The sequence below is a fragment of the Lagopus leucura genome, unplaced genomic scaffold (assembly GCF_019238085.1).
Source record: "Lagopus leucura isolate 7727_CA_CO unplaced genomic scaffold, USGS_WTPT01 Super-Scaffold_100159, whole genome shotgun sequence".
Classification (NCBI taxonomy): Eukaryota; Metazoa; Chordata; class Aves; order Galliformes; family Phasianidae; genus Lagopus; species Lagopus leucura.
Genome location: NW_024962335.1, coordinates 7,998,118 through 8,016,445, shown reverse-complemented (window position 1 = coordinate 8,016,445; position 18,328 = coordinate 7,998,118). Strand labels below are relative to the sequence as shown.

General features: G+C 39.5%; 1 protein-coding gene across 1 annotated transcript in view; it reads right to left on the bottom strand.

Moving 5' to 3' along the window:
- Positions 1-14,082, bottom strand: part of CFAP54 (cilia and flagella associated protein 54) — a 105,531-nt gene extending 91,449 nt beyond the window's left edge. The window contains exons 1-4 of the mRNA XM_042889930.1: positions 13,886-14,082; positions 6,688-6,793; positions 2,678-2,824; positions 1,321-1,492 (exon numbers count right to left, since the gene is read on the bottom strand). Of these exons, the coding sequence (XP_042745864.1) occupies positions 1,321-1,492; positions 2,678-2,824; positions 6,688-6,793; positions 13,886-14,082 (622 nt within the window). The remainder of the gene's footprint in view (positions 1-1,320; positions 1,493-2,677; positions 2,825-6,687; positions 6,794-13,885) is intronic.
- Positions 14,083-18,328: the final 4,246 nt, after the last annotated feature.

Here is an 18,328-nt window from a genome sequence, read left to right as displayed (position 1 = left end):
ATAAAATCCTGTCAAAAAAAAAAAAATTACTTAATTTAGACTATGCCACAAAACTGCTTAAAAAAAAACACACACACACACAAAAAAAAAAAAACAAGCCTAGAAGTATAAAAGACACAGCAGTTCTTAGGAAACAATCTTAGGGAAAAGAAAAAAGTCTATTCTGTCTGTATGACTGTTCAGAAAGGGACACCTGTGGCAGCAGGAGGCATCACAACGCCAATTGTAAGAGTTTGAAGGGTGTTATTATCCCAGTGAATAAGAATTTAGCAAGCACTTGTAAGATTCATTTTTTTAATCAATCAAATGTAGTAAGACAAAATCTGTTGCCAGAAATTGCAGAAAAGTGCTTGGGAACTGGGCAGATTTATTACCTAACATTAACTCTATTCAGAGGAAAAAAATCCTTATTGTCTAGGCTTGGTACAGAGACCTATAATTGAACTTAAGAATAACAAGTGATTATATTTTAATTATTTACCCATAGAACAAAACAAACAAAAACACATCTTACATAGGATATAGGATAAAGGTAATAAGGCCCAGGAAAACACATGTAAGAATTTCAACCATTTATAGCTCAGATAAATATCAGTATTTTTGATAAATTAAACTAAAAATAAATTATACCCTCAATTAATATTACAACAACTAGCCATAATAGAACAACATGATAGTCCGAAGTTTTGACTAAATAGAATGATCTTTCAAAGTACATAAATATTTTGGTAGTCTTGAAGTAAAAATCTTGATACACTATTCTCTGTGTTTAGTCCATAGAAGCTCCATTTTCTGCCTCAAAATTTTCCTAATTCAGGTATTTATTCACATTAAAATCATATACGGATTTATCCTAATTTGTAAATGTGGTAATATTACGTGGCAATTTCTGAATGAGTTTTGTTATTAACTGCAAACTTGAAGAACGTTTTTTTTTAAAAATACGAAGATTTCATTTTGTATTCTTTCATCTGCAATTCCCTTTAAAAAAAAAAAATCATCAATACAAATATCTTACTGATAGGAATTCTTCTGAGCTTTTTTTAATCTCAATTTCCAAAACGCCTATTGTACACTCTCAGATTTCATTTCATTAATACACTCAAACCACAGCTATGATGAAACAGCTATTATTTTTCTGACTGTCCTTTTGATAAAAAGCACACTGTAGAAACTTAGAACTCTGTTATTTTAGAGCAAGAAACATTTTAAAAAATACACTGCTACAATTAAAACTAACTAGAGATTTATTCTCAACTCCTTTGTTGATCTTAAAAATATGTCCAAGATGACTTGCTTAGCAAAGAAATGCAAAGATACCATTGTAGATAAGCCAACACAAATTCTGCTGAGGTAGAGCCACTTGCATGGTGAGTCGTAATGATGACAAGACTTTGAAACAGGTCTGCAGGGACTCTTGTTTCTGAAGGTTTCTGTCACTGCTACAAAGCATCTGATAAACGCAAACATTCCTCTCTTGCAAAGCATGGAACTGAAACACATGGAAACACATGTAAAATATACATGCACATATTTAAAATAGATACACATTTTTTACATCAGTAAAGTATCATAAAATGTTGAGCACGAAAAGATTGAGTGTGCACAAACACACACAAAACAAAGCAAAAAAAAAAAAAAAAAAATCAGCATGACATTTAAATGAGAATTACACTATGGAAAAAGAGCCAAAGCTATTAGGTCAATTTACTATTAGATTGGATCGGTTTCTACTGTACCACAAGGTAAAAATGCACTAGTCTGTGAGACCTTGAAATAGTTGAGGAAAGAAATGTTAAGACTAAACTGTACTCAGAAGACTGGGATGTAATTTGCTCATCTTCATCACAGGCCTCCAGCACCTCCAGGGACTGGGCTTCTACAGCTTCTCTGGCCAATCTATTCCATTACTTGCATTACTTTTTTTTCTTTTTTTTTTTCAAAATATCCACCATGTACTGAAAATAGAGTTTCTCAGCAAAGCACTGGTTAAGATAGAATCCAGTATGTCTTTAGCACTCCCCCTGTACCAACTGAAACATTTCCTTCTTTGAATAGCAAGCAATAAATTGCAGACGCCTATCCCCAAAAAGAAAGTTAATACAAAAAACTATCAACATAAGCTTGAGGTCATTTAGCTCCCCAAGAGTTTAGAACACTTAAAAAACCTTTTTTTTTTTTCATACTGAGCAAATAATCTATTGATTCTAATGCAGCATTGCAAGGAGTATTCTTGCATATATATGATAAAAATTATAATATGATGTTTTGATTCTCTTGCATTCTGACCAGTTCTTAGATCACACCATATGGAAACTTCCACAACAATTAAAAGATAGTTACCAGCTTTGATCCATACCCTGATTCTGACAGTGGTTATTAGTAACTATTTCAGAACAAAACCTGTTCAGAGAAAACTGCCTTTTTAGCATCAACAGAGGTTGGCTTATGCCATAAAAGCATAAACACTTATTCATTCTTGGAAGTGTACACCTCTCTGGATGTTCATATTGTACATATGACTTAAGTCTGTGTAATCTGTACAGGCAAGTATGAAAGATGCATTAATATTAATATTTAATTAATTGAGTTACACGAACCACATTTATGGGTGATAAAGCACTCTACCTATTTTGAAACTGAATGTCTTTGACAAGAAAGATAATCGGCATCCTACCGTAAGAGATGCATTTTTGTCCTTGAAACCATTTGGAAAAAAGGTGGATTTAAATTGATTTTCATCATCTGTGATATCATCAGGATTTACAGAACAGAACTGCTGAAGGTATCTTCCATAGCACTGTGTAAGTGCCAACTTATACTCCTGAAAAATGAAGAATAAGTTACTTCTATAGTTTACATATTACATCTGTTTCTATACAATGTGTCATTTTATTATATTTACTTAAGAACTACCAACATGAGAGATCAGCTGGAAGTAAAACAAGAAAGCTTCACGCAAACATTCAGCAATATTATTTCAAATGTGAAAACCCTCAGCATACAAAGGCTAAAATACTTAAAAGAAGAGTTCATGATTAGAGAGTTTGTTAATTTTAGTCATAAATATGTGCAACACTGTAACATGATGGAAAACACAGCAATAACAGCAGAATAGCAAAGTCTCAAGCTGCAGCAAGTGAGGACTTGCTCAAATACAACAGCTCTGGACACAGAAACAAAAGAAAGGATCTCCTTATTTCAGAAGTCCTCAGGTATATAGGGATCTCCACCAAGAAATCACCCTGCTTCCACTGCTAACCCTTCAATAAAGTCTGAGAAGGGGTGCCTCCTGGTTACACCCCTTCCAGTTACTCAGGTGCATTGCATGTACCTGAGCTCTCCTGGGTTGGCCCCACCTTCCTGCCAGGTGCTCAATCACTGCTTCAAGCCCTGGCTTAGCATTTCTGCTACAATATGACAAATTAGAGAACAAGTGTAGAGTATGATCTTAGGCTAATATCAAAATAACAAAATCAAGTCAAAATCAAACAAAATTCTTGGAATATCCTGCAGCTTGTGAACAGTAATGACAATAGTGCTACACTTCTGAGAAATGTCATAAAGCAGAACTTTATAAAAAATATGCAGATATCACTTTTCCCCAATGTCAAAGCTCATTTTTTAAAAATAAGATGCGGGAGAAGGAAAACATAGACAGTGAATGCTGGAACTACAAATGGAAAAGAGGTCAACATTAATAGAGCAGAAGTTGAACTGACACTTTAAGAACTATTAAGAAACAGGATGCTGAGCTCTGTGTCATGCAGCACGCAGCTCCCCAGCAGAATTCTGATCCATTCTAACATCATACCTACTGAGATAGTGAGCTCTGACTCAGCTGCCCAAGTGCCACTTACTTACTGAATCACCTCTGTCACTTCCTACAGCAAGGATGTATTTAGAGGTTTCTCTACCAACTTCACTAATGCTAGACCACACAAACACCAATCATGATAAATTCTAGAAAGAACAAAAATAGCTAATTTGTAATTGTAGAAAAAGGTCCTTTGATGTTTTAACACAGAAAATCCAAAAGTATTTCCTTATAAATACTATTTTCCATTCAAATTCCCACAGTAACACTTCCCCTGAATATTTTAATGTCTAAGGAATCTTACTCGCACGACCCTATTACCTTTGCTGTGAAAAAGAAGTGGTGATGAACAGAAACTTTTACTTTCCATGGACAGTTGTGACAAGAGTGCTAATGGATCAGAACCATGCTTCAGCTACTAACTGATAAAATGTGATTCCTCCCCCAGACGGTTTAAAATACACGTGTAAGACTGGAGATAAGAGACAGATAGAGGCAGAGGGAGGGGGTAAAGAAATGAGTCAGTACTGATTAGTATGATGACTAACAGGTATCTAATTTCAATACATATAACATAATGAATTTAGGTGTGTCCTAAAAGCAGATGTGTAATAGAAAGGAATTCAGTGTGAGATAGCATTAAAATAAACAGCTGAAGGACAGAAAGTTAAGTTGGTGCTCAGTCACCAATAACTCATTTTAGAAGACCATGTATCATTAAGCATTACAGAACATAAAGAAGATTCAATTTTAAAATAACCGTCAGCAGTTTCCAACTAAGAATCAAGAGGGACCAAAAGAATGCTTCATTATGGAATAGACTCTAGCCTGCTTATCACAGAACTTGCTGCTACACCACATTTGTCTTTCCCATAATGTATTGAAATTTGTAACTAACACCCATCACATGTTTTTTCCCTTTTTCTCCTGAGAAAAACATGTATACAATGAAAACTAAATCTGTAAAAATGTCAAAGGAAAGCACTTAAAAATGGGAGTTCTGAGGACGGCTCATTTCAAAGTCTTAGCCTAGCCAGCATGACAAATTTTTCTATGACACTAAAAACTTTAAAGTAGAACACCACATTACAACAGAGAAATTAATTTGTGATCGCTTCTAGATTATTTTAGGCAATACTGGGCCATGCCAAGAAGCCCCTTGAATACAAGGACCAAACTACCATCTCTGAGTCATGCTATGGGAAGTCAATGAAAAACAAAGACGGTAAGGTTTGATTTATTTGAATAACTTTTTACTGACTGCATTGTGAGAACAGCAGTCCCCAGCACTAAAATCACTGCATAATACTCAAATCAATTCCTAGGCCCAGAAGCTATGAGAGTTTAAGGAAAATGTGAATATGAAGAAAATATGAATGGAATTGCCCAGGCAATGAAGGAGCTATTAAGTAATGCTGTTATTCAAGAACTTCCATGAGAATTTCTGTGAATAGTTCTAAACCTGTACCATGAGCCTTTATCTTCGTTTATAATAGTACCACAGTTACAAATTCTTCTACATGCTTTCAACCTACCAGTGAGTGTTCAGCATTGCTACACTTCAGCTATAGCTTACTGCTCCCTATTTAGGAGGCAGGCCACTACAGTGCAATTCTCTAGGGCAGGTAAGACTTTGCAACATTTACATGATTGCCATTTCTTTCTCCAGGTCTTCAGTAAAGGTGGCCCAATAGCCAAGTATGACCATATAAACACTGTCCATAAGTAACATCAATAGCATTTATCCCTGTTGGACTCCATAAGCAAAGGACATAATAGGAGAACCGTTCCAGAGGATACATTCCTCCAAAAACTGACTCATCAAAATGTCTTGATGCTTTTCCAATGATGCCTGCTGTTTTCCTAGGTGAAAAGGGGGAATCTGTGTAGAGAATAAATGTTTAACAGTAGCATGATAATAAAAATAAAAAGCATGACAATAGGCATTTAACTGCTTTCTTAACAGAAAAGTCTATAAGGTGATCTTAAAAATTATCTTCAGTTTTAACACAATACCAATTACCTATTTTTCTTTTGCTAGTGTGGTCAGAAGAAGAATACAACATTTCTTCAACAGGAAACAAATCCAAATATATTTTTTCTTCAATATTGTCATAAAAATCCAAATAACATTTCATCTTAAAAAGTTTACAACAACTATTTAGGAACCCACAAAACAATTATTTAAACAATAGGGTGAGGTTTGTAGCAAGACACGATCTCAGATGCTTATCATACAGAGTGAAACAATATAAAGACTTGAATATATTAAGATTACATTTGTTAATAGTAAGCTTAATACCAAACATAAAGCAAATGAAATCATGCTGACATTTCAGTAATATTTAACATTTCATTTATAAAAAAATATCCATTTGGTTTAATCTATTTTTTATCTTTTTTAATCTATTTTTTAATTTTTTTAATCTATTTTTATCTTTTTTCAAGATGCAAAAGCACCATTAATACATACAGCTGTGTAATTGAAATCGGATTTTTGTTCTCTGTTCCCCTCCTCCCTGACAATTCTTTATATTCACTTTTGTTTAACTGAGCACTGAGTTGACATTTCCGTGTACCAAATCACCACTACAAACAAATACTGTATAAAGATTCAGGGTGTTAAACTTTTAAAAAGCTACCTAGGTGCATAGAAAATGCAGGTACAGCAAATACATAAAAAAAATTGGGGAGCTTTTACAATAATAATTAAGAGTTATGAACTGCCTACTCTCGTTGACATTATTTTGCAGAAGTTTTTGCAACTTTCTAAACAGCTTCCTATGAAATATGATTAAAAATTAAACTAACACAGAAACATAATGAAACAAAAATTGGGATTGAACCATTTCTGTTTTGCTATGACTTACTTTGATCTGAGCAAGGGAATCACCAACTTTCAGAAGTTTGTCATTGTAATACCAGTCTGGCAGTCGAGGCTTGTATTTGGTCCAAATCTTAAACAGAGTATTTGCTCTAAAAAGAAAAAGAAAAAAAAAGGAAAAAAAAGTTCCAGATTAAACTGGCAGTAGAGCCATCATAACAAGTAAACAAATCAAGAAAGCTTCAAATTGTGAAAACCTCCTTCTTCCAAGTGTATTTGAACCTTTTAATATTTCAAAACAAGTGATCATTAAAGCTAGATTTAACAAGCAGACAAGGACATTTCTGGGTTTCATGTCTGTCAACAGCCTTTATAGCGCAGATTTTTAAAAAGGATGAATTGTCTCATACATAAAAACTTATTGGAATGTATTAATATCAATTCCTTCGCAATGTTGAAACAAGAAGAGTAAAAAACTGTCCCACTTTTCAGATAGAATTTGAGAAGCTTCGAAGAAACTCTTTGGTATTTTAATGGATTGCAACTCAGAGCAATCATTGGACAAGAAGCTACACACTTAGAACAGGGGGAAAAGATCTCAAAATAACAATGCTTATCCAGAAGCAGCAAACTTAAGAACTTGTAACTGTGAAATAAATTACAGAGCTATACCATGAATCACAAAAAGAGGCCTATTAGAAAGCCTCTAGCATTGAACTGCATCTAGCATGAAAAGTTCATGAATATTAAATCATGTAGCGTGGGACTCCATGAAAGAACAAGTAAATGACACATTTGTTAAAAAAGAAAGGATTTATGGCTATAGCTGCTTTGCTCTTCTTTTGCCTCTGTTTGTTATCCTAAGAGATACTACTTTCAGAGCTACCTATGTATCTTCTAGAAGAATCCGTGCCATGATTTCTGAGGCCCAGATATGAGGTTCATCAGTCTGTAGTTCCCTGGGTCTTTCACTCTTTCTTAACAATGAGAGTAATGTTTCCCTTCTGCCATTCACCAGAGATTTTACCTGAGCTACAGATTTTCAAACATTTTGGAGAGTAGCTTAGCAACCACATCAGCCACTTCATAGAATCATAGAATCATAGAATCACAAGGTTGGAAACGACCTATAAGATCATCTAGTCCAACCATCTCCTCATCACCATTGCCACCACAAGCACTAAACCACATCACACAGCACATCATCCAGATGCCTCTTGAACACTGCCATGGACGGTGACTCCACCACCTCTCTGGGCAGCCATTCCAGTGCCTGACCACTCTCTGAGAGAAGAAGTTCTTCCTTATGTCTAATCTAAACCCCCTCTGATACAACTTGCGGCCATTTCCCCGTGTCCTGCTCATTGCCTGGGAGAAGAGGCCAAATCCCTCTTCACCACAGCCTCCCTTCAGGAGGTTGTACAGTGCAATGAGGTCTGCCCTGAGCCTCCTCTTCTCCAGACTGAACATTCCCAGCTCCCTCAGCCGCTCCTCATAAGACTTGTGCTCCAGACCCCTCACCAGCTTTGTCGCCCTTCTCTGGACACGCTCCAGGACCTCAAGATCTTTCCTGTAGTGAGGGGCCCAAAACTGAACACAGTACTCAAGGTGCAGCCTCACCAGTGTTGAGTAGAGGGGGATGATCACCTCCCTGCTCCTGCTGGCCACACTATTTCTAATGCAGGCCAGGATGCCGTTGTCCCTCTTGGCCACCTGGGCACACACTTCCTTAGGGAGACTGAGATGCATGTTGTCTGACCGCATAGACTTGAACACTTTCAGCCTCATGACACAGTTTTAAACTTGCCCTGCTTTTACAGTGGGAGGGATTTTGCATCCCCAACTCCCACCTAGAGGTTTAGGAACATGAGAGGTGTGGGAAGCCTGATTGCAAGTGAAGACTGAGGCAAAGAACTCGTTGAGTACTTTCTACCTTCTCCACGTGTGTTGTAGCCAGTTCTCCCTTCTCATTTATCAGGGGGGCTACACACTCCTTTGACTACCTTTTCTGACCAATATACCTCATATCAGTATATACCAGGTGCTTGCTCAGCCATGCTGGTTTCCTGCCTCCTCTGCTTGATTTCTTATGCAGGACAGAGAGCGCTTCTACACTCAGAAAGGTGTCCTTAAAGGTCTGCCAGCTCTGTTTTGTTCCCATGTCCTCACGGAGAATTTCCCAGGAGACCTCATCTAAAAATTCCTTAAACAGCCTGAAGTTCACTCTCTAGAAGTTCAGGGTCATGACTCCACTCTTTGCTAGGCCCATACTCCTTGAGATCACAAACTCAACCAGGGTATGGTCGCAACAGTCCAAACTGCCTCCAATCTCAATTTCTTTAATGATCTCCTCCGCATTGGCGAGCACCAGGTCCAGTGACACCAGTGACACTTTGCTTCTGGTTGATCCAATACCTGAACCAGAAAGTTATCCTCAATTGACTCCAGGAATCTCCTGGATTGCTTGCAGCTTGCTGTGTTGTTCCTGCTGACTGCCTTTGACATCTTAGTGCCTTTGTACTACTTTGCTGACTTAGATTTTTTAAAGTAATCTATATTCAAGCTTGAAAACAATAACTGATCAGACAGACTGCTGTGAAGAATCTTGTTACAGAATTAACAATACTGACAGTGTACATAGTGCCAGGCATCTCCTGCATTTAATCACTTAACTAATTGTTTCTACAGGAACCTCAGCAAAGACTGCCTTGTGAAACCACAGGCTAAATTATTCATAGGTAGCAATTTATAAGAAAGGGAAACAACTGGAAAGAGAGGAATTACTGTTTGAAAATAACTTTCTAGCTGAATTTATCTAAGCTTTGAGGTTTTTGGTGTGAGATATCAGGACCTTTTCACTCTCCTAAGATAGTGATGATAGGCTAGAATGCAAGACACTTTCTTCAGCTGTTTCCTGACATTCAGGAACTTCAAATTCATTTTTACAGTTTCCTAGACAGCTTTTCATTTCATCTTCTGATAAGGCTCCCAGTAAAAGAAAGAAAGAAAAAAAAAAAAAAAAAAACCATAACCAGAAACATCAATTTTCCCACACAGAAAGCTACAAGTCACCTTCACATTTCAAGGTGAAACAGATGGCTGTATGAGCAACTTGTCAAAACGATCTCTACACCAAAGAATTGCAACACTTTTTTTTTTTTTTTCCTAAAAGTATCATCTTGGCACAATTCTCAGTTCTTCAAAGTAAACAGCAAAGAAATAAATGGGACATTCTAGAGGTGTATTCTAAAGAGAAAATGCAATAAAAGCATAAATCAGGCCAAAAGCAACAACCTGAATAAAATCTTCTTGCACATTATGTCTTTAAAGAAAATCATAGCCCTGTATAGTAAAAAACGTCTTCTAAATGGGGTCTGTATTTCTCATGGTCCATCTGTAAGCAATTAAAAACCTGTGTGGCTATTGATCTCTTACACTGAGAGAAGACTACCAGTCCAGTCAGAGGCTCCACAGGAAGGAATCCATTGAGTTTCTGAGCAGGGCTCCCTAGACTACCAAGGGAAGAAGCTCAGGAAAAGATTCCCGAATACTAGAAGTTTGATAGACACTACTTGAGGGAGAAGAAGAAAGCCAGTTATCAGTCAGTAAAGTAACTGATAGTAACGGCTGTAGAAAAAGGTCTGGAAGGTAAGTTTACAAACCCCTTTAGGACTGATCAGATGAAAAACCCCCAGAGAAGGTCATCTCCATTTTTTATTGTTTTGAATACTCTATTAACGAGTGAGATTCTTCATTGCAGCAATAAACTAGTGACAAATCTCACTAGACTGTCAATATCAATGGGGAGATTAAGGTAAAAATCTATCTGCTACGATGTCGTGACTAAATAGAAGTGAGTGCATGACACAGGAATGTTTCTCTTACACAAACAAAGGAAAGCAAGATGCTTTCCAAACAGCTAATAAGTCTCTCTTTTAAAGAGGCTGTAGAACTCCAGAAGAACATGTTGAGCAACAAGTGAATTCTCAGAAAAATTGGGCTGTTCAGGCTCAAAGGTAAAACTTCTTCATTTCCAGCCACTCTATGAATAATAAAAGTCTTTTCCTGAAAGCTCAATCCATAATATTTTGTACAGGGTAAGGCCCATGAGGATTTATTTCTGGGTGAAATGTCTTTACTATAATTAGTAAAGGATTTTCTGATACAGATCAAAAAATGTCATACTGAATGAGGGTACCTAAACCACACAATATGAAACAAAATCAATAAGTCACAGAAATTCTCTGATACCCCCATTGCTCAGATAAATGAGTTAAAACAGCTTCTCATTTACTTGATGGAAAAAAGAAATCTTTTTACTGCTTCTTCTGACGGAAAATATTCATAATTGCAGTACAAGGCAAATATTCAGTGTTTTTATTTCTTACATGAGGACATTATAACTACCTAACCTATGGCCTTACTATTAACTTATCAACATCAAAGGCTGACAGCACTGGAACAATGAAACTGACAGTCTTCTAAACTGTGCCATGTGGAAGCTCATTTTCTTGCTCCTCTAATAGCAAGCACTTTGATCACCAACCCATGCCAGAAAATGTAGCTTGACAAATGACAAAGCAAGAACCTTCAGAGCATTTAGGAAACCATCTGTAACAGCTATTACCTTCAGAAATTCTTGGAAACCACGAGACTATGGCTGGTTCTGCAAGAAGCACATATTCCAAACTTGAGCAATAAAAGGAAAAGGAAAAACAATGCAGAAATTTCACAATCAAATATCTGTAAATTTGCTAGCTACCTGAGTGTGTGAGCTGATTATCAGAATTACAGCCTTCCATCTCTGCATTGCTGCTGTACATACGAAGAATATTAGAAGATGCAGAGCCATGGGGAGTTTGGTATTGTGTAACTTTCTCAATGCCTTGGAAGTTCCAGCATGAATCACTGCTATCAGCAGCTCCTGGAATCAAGCCCCAGGTAGTGCTAGTTCTTGTCTTCGTGATGAATGCTGCAAAATTCTTTAGATTGGGAAATGTTCTCATATCAGCTGAGCCAGCAGGGACATTGGGAAACATCTACAAAATACCAGTTTTAAAAAGATAGAGCCTACTCACATCAAAATACTCCACAGGAGAAAGTAAAGTATGGCTTGGAGACACTGGATGCAGAAACCAATTACTTGGATTACTTGCATTATATCTGCAAACAGATCAGATTCAGCATGCCCAACTCACAACTAGAAGTTAAAATGGATGTATTCATTATCAGCAGTTTTCTGCTGAATTGGTGCTGTGTGGAGCAGCTGAGTGGCACTCCTTCCTCTGAGGGGCCTGCAGGGAATACTTTCAAACTAAGAATACAGATCAGCTAAAGCAAAAAACAGTCTGAAGCTGTAAATAAAAGGCTTAAAAATACCAAAGCACAGAAATCAGTTGCTGAAGCAATATAAAAAACACTGGAGACAAAAGCCCAAAGACTCCTATCTGTGTGACAGATATAGGCCTGGACCTAGGGACAAACACACCACATAAACAAATAAGAAATCCAGTATATTTAGAAAACAAAAGATCTCCACTGCAGACAAATCATAGACTGCCGAATTTGAGTACCACCTAAAATGTGTACAGCTCCTTTAGAGAAGAAACATTTGCGGATTGCATCTCAAAAAGTACCAAGCAAAATATGTAAGGACAGAAGTTGCACATAGTGATAATCTAACCACCCTTACAGCCAGCTGCTGTGCTCCTTTTGAATGAAATTTTGATAACCTCGGAGGCTTTCATATTAATGTTAAAGATCTGTAAATTTAGAATAGAACATTGTTCAGATAATAACTGTAGAAAATTAACAATTAGTTTAGAAGAGGCAGTTGAACATTTGTGTCATAATGTACCTAAATACACAGGAAGAGCTACATGAGAAAATGCACAGTCTCTATAAGACATATGCATGAACTGTGAATCATTCTCCAATTTTAGTTGCTCTACATTAGCTGCATTAGAAAACTTAGACTTATGCATACCCACAGATATGCATGTATGTGAACAAACAAATATGCACAAATACACTTGCCATATGTTTTGCCTGCATTGATGGGTATAAAAATATACCTAAATAGATGCAGACACATGCACAAAAAGAGCTGTGTGGGCTTGTCCTCATTTGGCCTTGCTACAGGCACAGCTCTCAATGCATGTGCATGCCATCCACACCATGCTTGCACCTGCACCTTGCTGGTGGGCTGCCAACTGCTCTGGCGCAGCAAGAGGGGTTCCCTGCTGAAAAGTTCCAGCAGCTCTAACACAGCCAATAGTGGCACTGTCAACTGCCACTGCACCTCGTGTTTTCTTCCTACAGTGTTAAATGCTAGGAAGTGCAGAAACATGAGCTGTTCGTGTTTGAGAGAGAGGATTTTAATTACAAAAAGATAATTAGGTTATGACCTCCTAGAGAGGAGCTCCGCAGAGAAGGACTGAGGTGTCCTGGTGGACAACAAGTTGGCCACGATCCAGCAGTAATATGCCCTAGTGGCCAAAAAGGCCAATGGTATCTTGGGGTGCATTAAAAAGAGCGTGGCCAGCAGGTCAAGAGAAGTGATCCTCCTCTATGCTGTGGTGAGGCCACATATAAAGAACTGCATCCAGTTCAAGAAAGAGAGAGAACTTCTTTCAAGAGGGCCACTAAGAGAAGGAGCCTGGAACAGCTCCATTACGAGGAAAGGCTGAGAGATCTGGGGCTGCTCAGCTTAGAGAAGAGAAAGCTGAGAGAAGATCTTACCAATGCTTATAAATATCTCTAAGTCAAGAACGGAGGAGACCAGGTTCTTCTTAGTGGTGCACAGCAATGAGACGAGGGGCAATGGGTGCAAACTGCATCAGAACTACAAATAGAAGGAAGAACTGCTTTACTGTGAGGGTGAGAGGGCTGAACAGATTGGTGCTGGAGCCTCCTTCCCTGGAAAGATTCAAGACCTGCCTGCACTCCTTCCTATGTAAACCAGGGAACCTGCTTTAACAGGGGAGTAGACTAGATCCCCAGAGGTCCCTTCCAACCCTTACGATTCTGTGGTTCTATGATAATAAAGCAGAAAAATCAAAAATAAAATGCAAAGCTCAAAAGGGTTGAGCGGCTTGCCACACCACTACAGAAACTGACAGGAAAGGGCCCCCTGCCCCGTGGTTGCTGTGTAAGGGGACCCAGGGAAGGGACAGGGGCAGGGGTGAGGCTGGAGGGGGGCGGCGAGGACAGCGGTGAAGAACAGAAGGGAGACGCGGCCCTACCCGCGGCGGTGCAGCTCGTGCCGCTGCGGCTCGGCCTCCCCTGTGCCTCTCAGCCGCCGCAGGAAGCCCAGGACGTCCCGCAGTTCGGCATCCAGGCTGTCCACAACCGGGTTGCCCGGCGCCACGGCCCCGAAGAAAGCAGCCGGCAGCGGCCGCGGCTGCGGAGCTGGGGGCGGCGGCTCTGTGGGCTCCGCCATGCTCCGGCCCGGCCGCGGAGGGGACGCGGCGGCGTCGCCAGGCAACGGCGGCGGGGAGATGGCGGCCCGGCGGGGCCCGGCGGAGGCAGTTCCGGCGGCCGGAGCAGCCCGTTGGCCCAGCGATTCCCGGCTTTGCGTCACGGCACCCCGGTGTCAGCGGTGCCATACGGCAGCTGGCTTACAGGCGCTGTTTGAAATGGATGTTTGGCTCGGGACGTTGCTTTGAACTTGCTGATCGCATCGCATAGCAGGCTTCCCGCGCTGCCACGGAGAAAAGAGCAAAAAAGCCCTTCTGTGCTAGCCCTCTGAACAGCGTTATCTGCCTGTAAAAACAACGGCGGCACGCTGGGAAACAACCTGCCCGAGTCGATCATCCCTGCTGGAGGCGGCCATGGCAACCGGGGTGCTTTCAGCTTCTCTGTAGGCACTACTGTAAAGGCGTTTGGGAGGGAGGGGAAGGCAATCAGGCCGATGTCTCCATTCCTGGACATGAGGGACGTGGTCCTTAACTGCAAAAACTGAGGAGCGATGGGTGTGCGCTGAGCACCAGCCTGCAGCTGGCCCTGGCTGCCATTTTGTGACAAGGACTGACAAAGGATGGACAGTACAGGGTGGCCAAAGAAGCACCTGAATGGTGCATCCCATAGCTCATAGTAAGAGAACGATGCAGCATCAGCATGAGGAACCAGAAAACAGTGCATTTTGCAGGCCAGCAAAATGACATAGGAATCACTCAAACGCTATGGGCAACATGCACAATTATAAATTACGTCTGACTAATGCATCTGATTCATTTCACACACCGATTTCATATTGTTACCCTCTGAGAGCTGTCTCCACCGTCCAACCAGAATCACATGGCATGGAGAGGATGGTACCAGGAGCCATGAGAGGCTGCTCATGTGCACAGAGTCATTTGGAAGACAATGGCATTTAAGTGGGAGCAAAGGGCTGAGTTCCTAGGATTTCTGTGGAGGAAGCAGAAAACAAAGCCTGAAAAGACAAGGCATGAAGGCACTGATGCTGGGATTTAGAAATCATTGGGTACAGAGACACATTTCATAAAACATCTGAAATTTGAGAACTTGGCTTGGAGAGCATTTACCACTGCTTTTAAAGGTTTCGTCTGTGCTTTGCCACAGTAACCAGAGCGCTTCCTGTGATGGACTCCAGCTGACTGACACAGCCTTTGGAAAGGCTGCTTATGCCACTGGCTTTGTCCACAAGTCCCCCGGAGCTGAGCTGTTTTGCTTCACTAGGTGGTGCTGTATCCCAAAGGGCTGATATTCAAACTCAAGGCCGAGGTAGGACGTGCCCTTATGAAGCAGTAGTACCTAAAAGCTTGAGGAGTGCTCGAGAAGCAATAAACGAGACTCCTGAGTAAAACTTTGTGCATCTCTTAACATTTGGTTAGCAGATGGTAGACTGGATGTAATATTAGCAAGTTTGAATCAGTGTTTGCAGCCATAGAAACAATTGGAGTCAAGGAAAACAATGAGAGAAATGGAGCAGAGTCATTTCCCAAAGGGAAAGATTAGAGAGCTAAGTAAAGATAAAGTTTTAACTGCTGGGAAGTTAAGTAGGGTGTAGCTGACCAGCCAGTGAAGAATGTTCAAGCTAAAATTCCTGCGTCAGAGCTCAACAGGGTCCAACATCCTCTCCCTCCTATAAACAGAGGGAAGTTGAGTGTAGGGAGGACAGCTCAGACCCTTTCAACATCCAGTGCAAAATCCCCTGGAGAGCCATAGTGAAGAACAGCAGCAACCATCATATTCTGAATGTTATTTCAGTGTTTTGTGTTTATAATATTGATTGATATTTTACTGTTCTGGAGAAGACTCCAAAGATAGTCTTCACCTAACATTTAGTCTCCCAAATGTTTAGTGGGCCCAATAGTCTAAAGGACTTCTAGTTAAATGAATAGAGCTTTTAACTTCAGAAAGATTATCAGTTTTTCTGAAGCCTTAATGTTTACAGAGAAAAGCTTTGGTGTTTGCAAAACAATAAGGGATGAGTATTGAAATTGCAGCCACGAGAGGAGAATTTCCTCAAAAAAAAAATTGAGCATACTTAACTGAATGAATTTGAGAGCTTATCACAGTTTTTTGAATTACATGTCCCTATACCTATACCTCTTAAAAAAAAAAAAAAAAAAAAAAAGGATTTTATTAATTGGAAGACTAGTGAATTTGTCATTGGTGGGTGAATATTTAGATTGTAATCTAAATTAAGGTAAAATCAGAGAGAAACAAGACAACATAAAGGTCTCATAGGAATGCTGGCACAGAAAGTATTCCAAGAAGTGGAAGTTAGGTAAATCCATTGACTCAAGCAGAGTGGTCATAGCAATCTGTGTCAAATATGAGGAAGGTCCTTCAGAAATTAAGTCAAAGAAGGGCCCACAAAGAGTTAATTTAGTAAAAACTCATATCAGAAACATCTGCTGTAATGGTTATGGGACCAAGATTATGCTTGAGTCAGAAAGGGGAAAATCTCTGTTGCTAAGTCATCAAGCTGCCATTTACTTCTGCTGTGTCACTTGCACTTGTGTGAACTACAGTGAAGTTATAAAGAACAAAGGAGGGAAAACATTGTGTGATCACAATAAAGTTAGACAGGAAGAGTGTGCAGTGGTTTCAGGGGCAGGGGCTGAGGTAATGTCTGCTGAGCCCTTTTAGTATAACAGTAAAATTTGTTCTCTGCAAGTAATTCTGAGGTGCACATTCAGATCCTTTCCTAGGATGCTTGTAGCAGATGTACACCTGAATTAGGATGATTAAAGATTTTTCTTTTTTGTATGCAAGAGGCAAGCATGGGTGCTGTGTTACCAACAGGGTAACTTGAAAGACCTCAGAGACCAAAGATCTAAATTTACATGATATCTTTCTTGATGCTTTTAGAAAAGGAAAAAAAAGAAAAAGATTTGGGTTGAAGTGATTCTAGGTCACTGCTTAGCAATTTCAGGCTGATAGGATAATGAAGACATGGGACTTTAAAATAATGCTGAACATTTATGGACCAGTAGACTTAGAAGTGGGGGTTCATGTCTGCTCTATCCATAGTGTGCCTGCCCAGTCTAAGTTACAGTTTTCTATCAGAGTAGCAGTGCTAGAGAAAGAAGCAGTAGCAGCAGTGTACTGATTTTTGTGGAGTAATTCACAGTTCATGAAATAGCCAGGGAAGACATAATCAAGGAGCAATAGAAACAAAATGTCTTATTTGGCAGTACAGTGTTTGCTGTTCATGTGGTATAGAGGAATCAGATATTGCAAAGGTCCTTAAAAGCCATCAGATAGCTGGAAAAAGTGAACCGAGTTGTTGAATGCCACATTATACTTTATAAATGAGATGAATGTTGCTCAGTGGGAGGAGGAAAAGGAAGAATTTGTACTAAACATACAAGAGGAACCCTTTTTGCTGGAAGTAACGTACATTTCAAATAACTAACCTCATAAGGAAGAAGAGGGGCAACAGACATGCAAGTTCATTGCTGTCAGAATGTGTGGCACCTGTCTAAACCTATAACTGATGAGACGGATATGAGAGTACAGGATATTTATGGGCAGCTGTGAGAGATTATACTGTCACCATTTCCTTCCCATTATTCTGTGCTTTTTGTTTTAGGGCTGTTTGCTACAGTTGCTTGTGGCTTACTAGTTAGTGAGTGTCTTTAGACTCAGATGCTGTACATAAATCTATCTCAGCTGTTCAAAGAGAATCTTAGGGCTACCTGCTCCCTTTCAATTGAAAGGTTAGTAGTACTGTTGCTATCACTAATTGATATACGAAGTTTGTTAAACACAGAAATGGTCTCTAATACTCTAAAACATACATTAGCAAAGTAATCATCTAGTGGTTGGAACTAAATGATCTTTCAGGTCCCCTGTAACCCAAACCATTCTATGAAAGTAGCTGAAGCTTACACATTTTGACAAACAGCTGATGGTCTTTTCAGATACTCTCAATGCAGATCTGGAAGAGTTTTAATGTAAGTGAATGCTCAGAGAAAGAAAATACTCTGGTTTTACTTGAGAAGTGTACCTGGCTTCATTTCTGAGCTGGTGCTGAGTACTGTAGTAAGAGGAAGGGAAAAGAATGATCAGCATGAGGGAGGATGGCAGCTACTGAGAAATGCACAACTGTCAGGTTCTTGTAAGGCTGCATTTGAGTTCATGGTGACATTTCTCAACATGTTTTGGTGTAACATATGGAAGGTTTCGGTGAAAAATTCTGAAGATAAATTGTG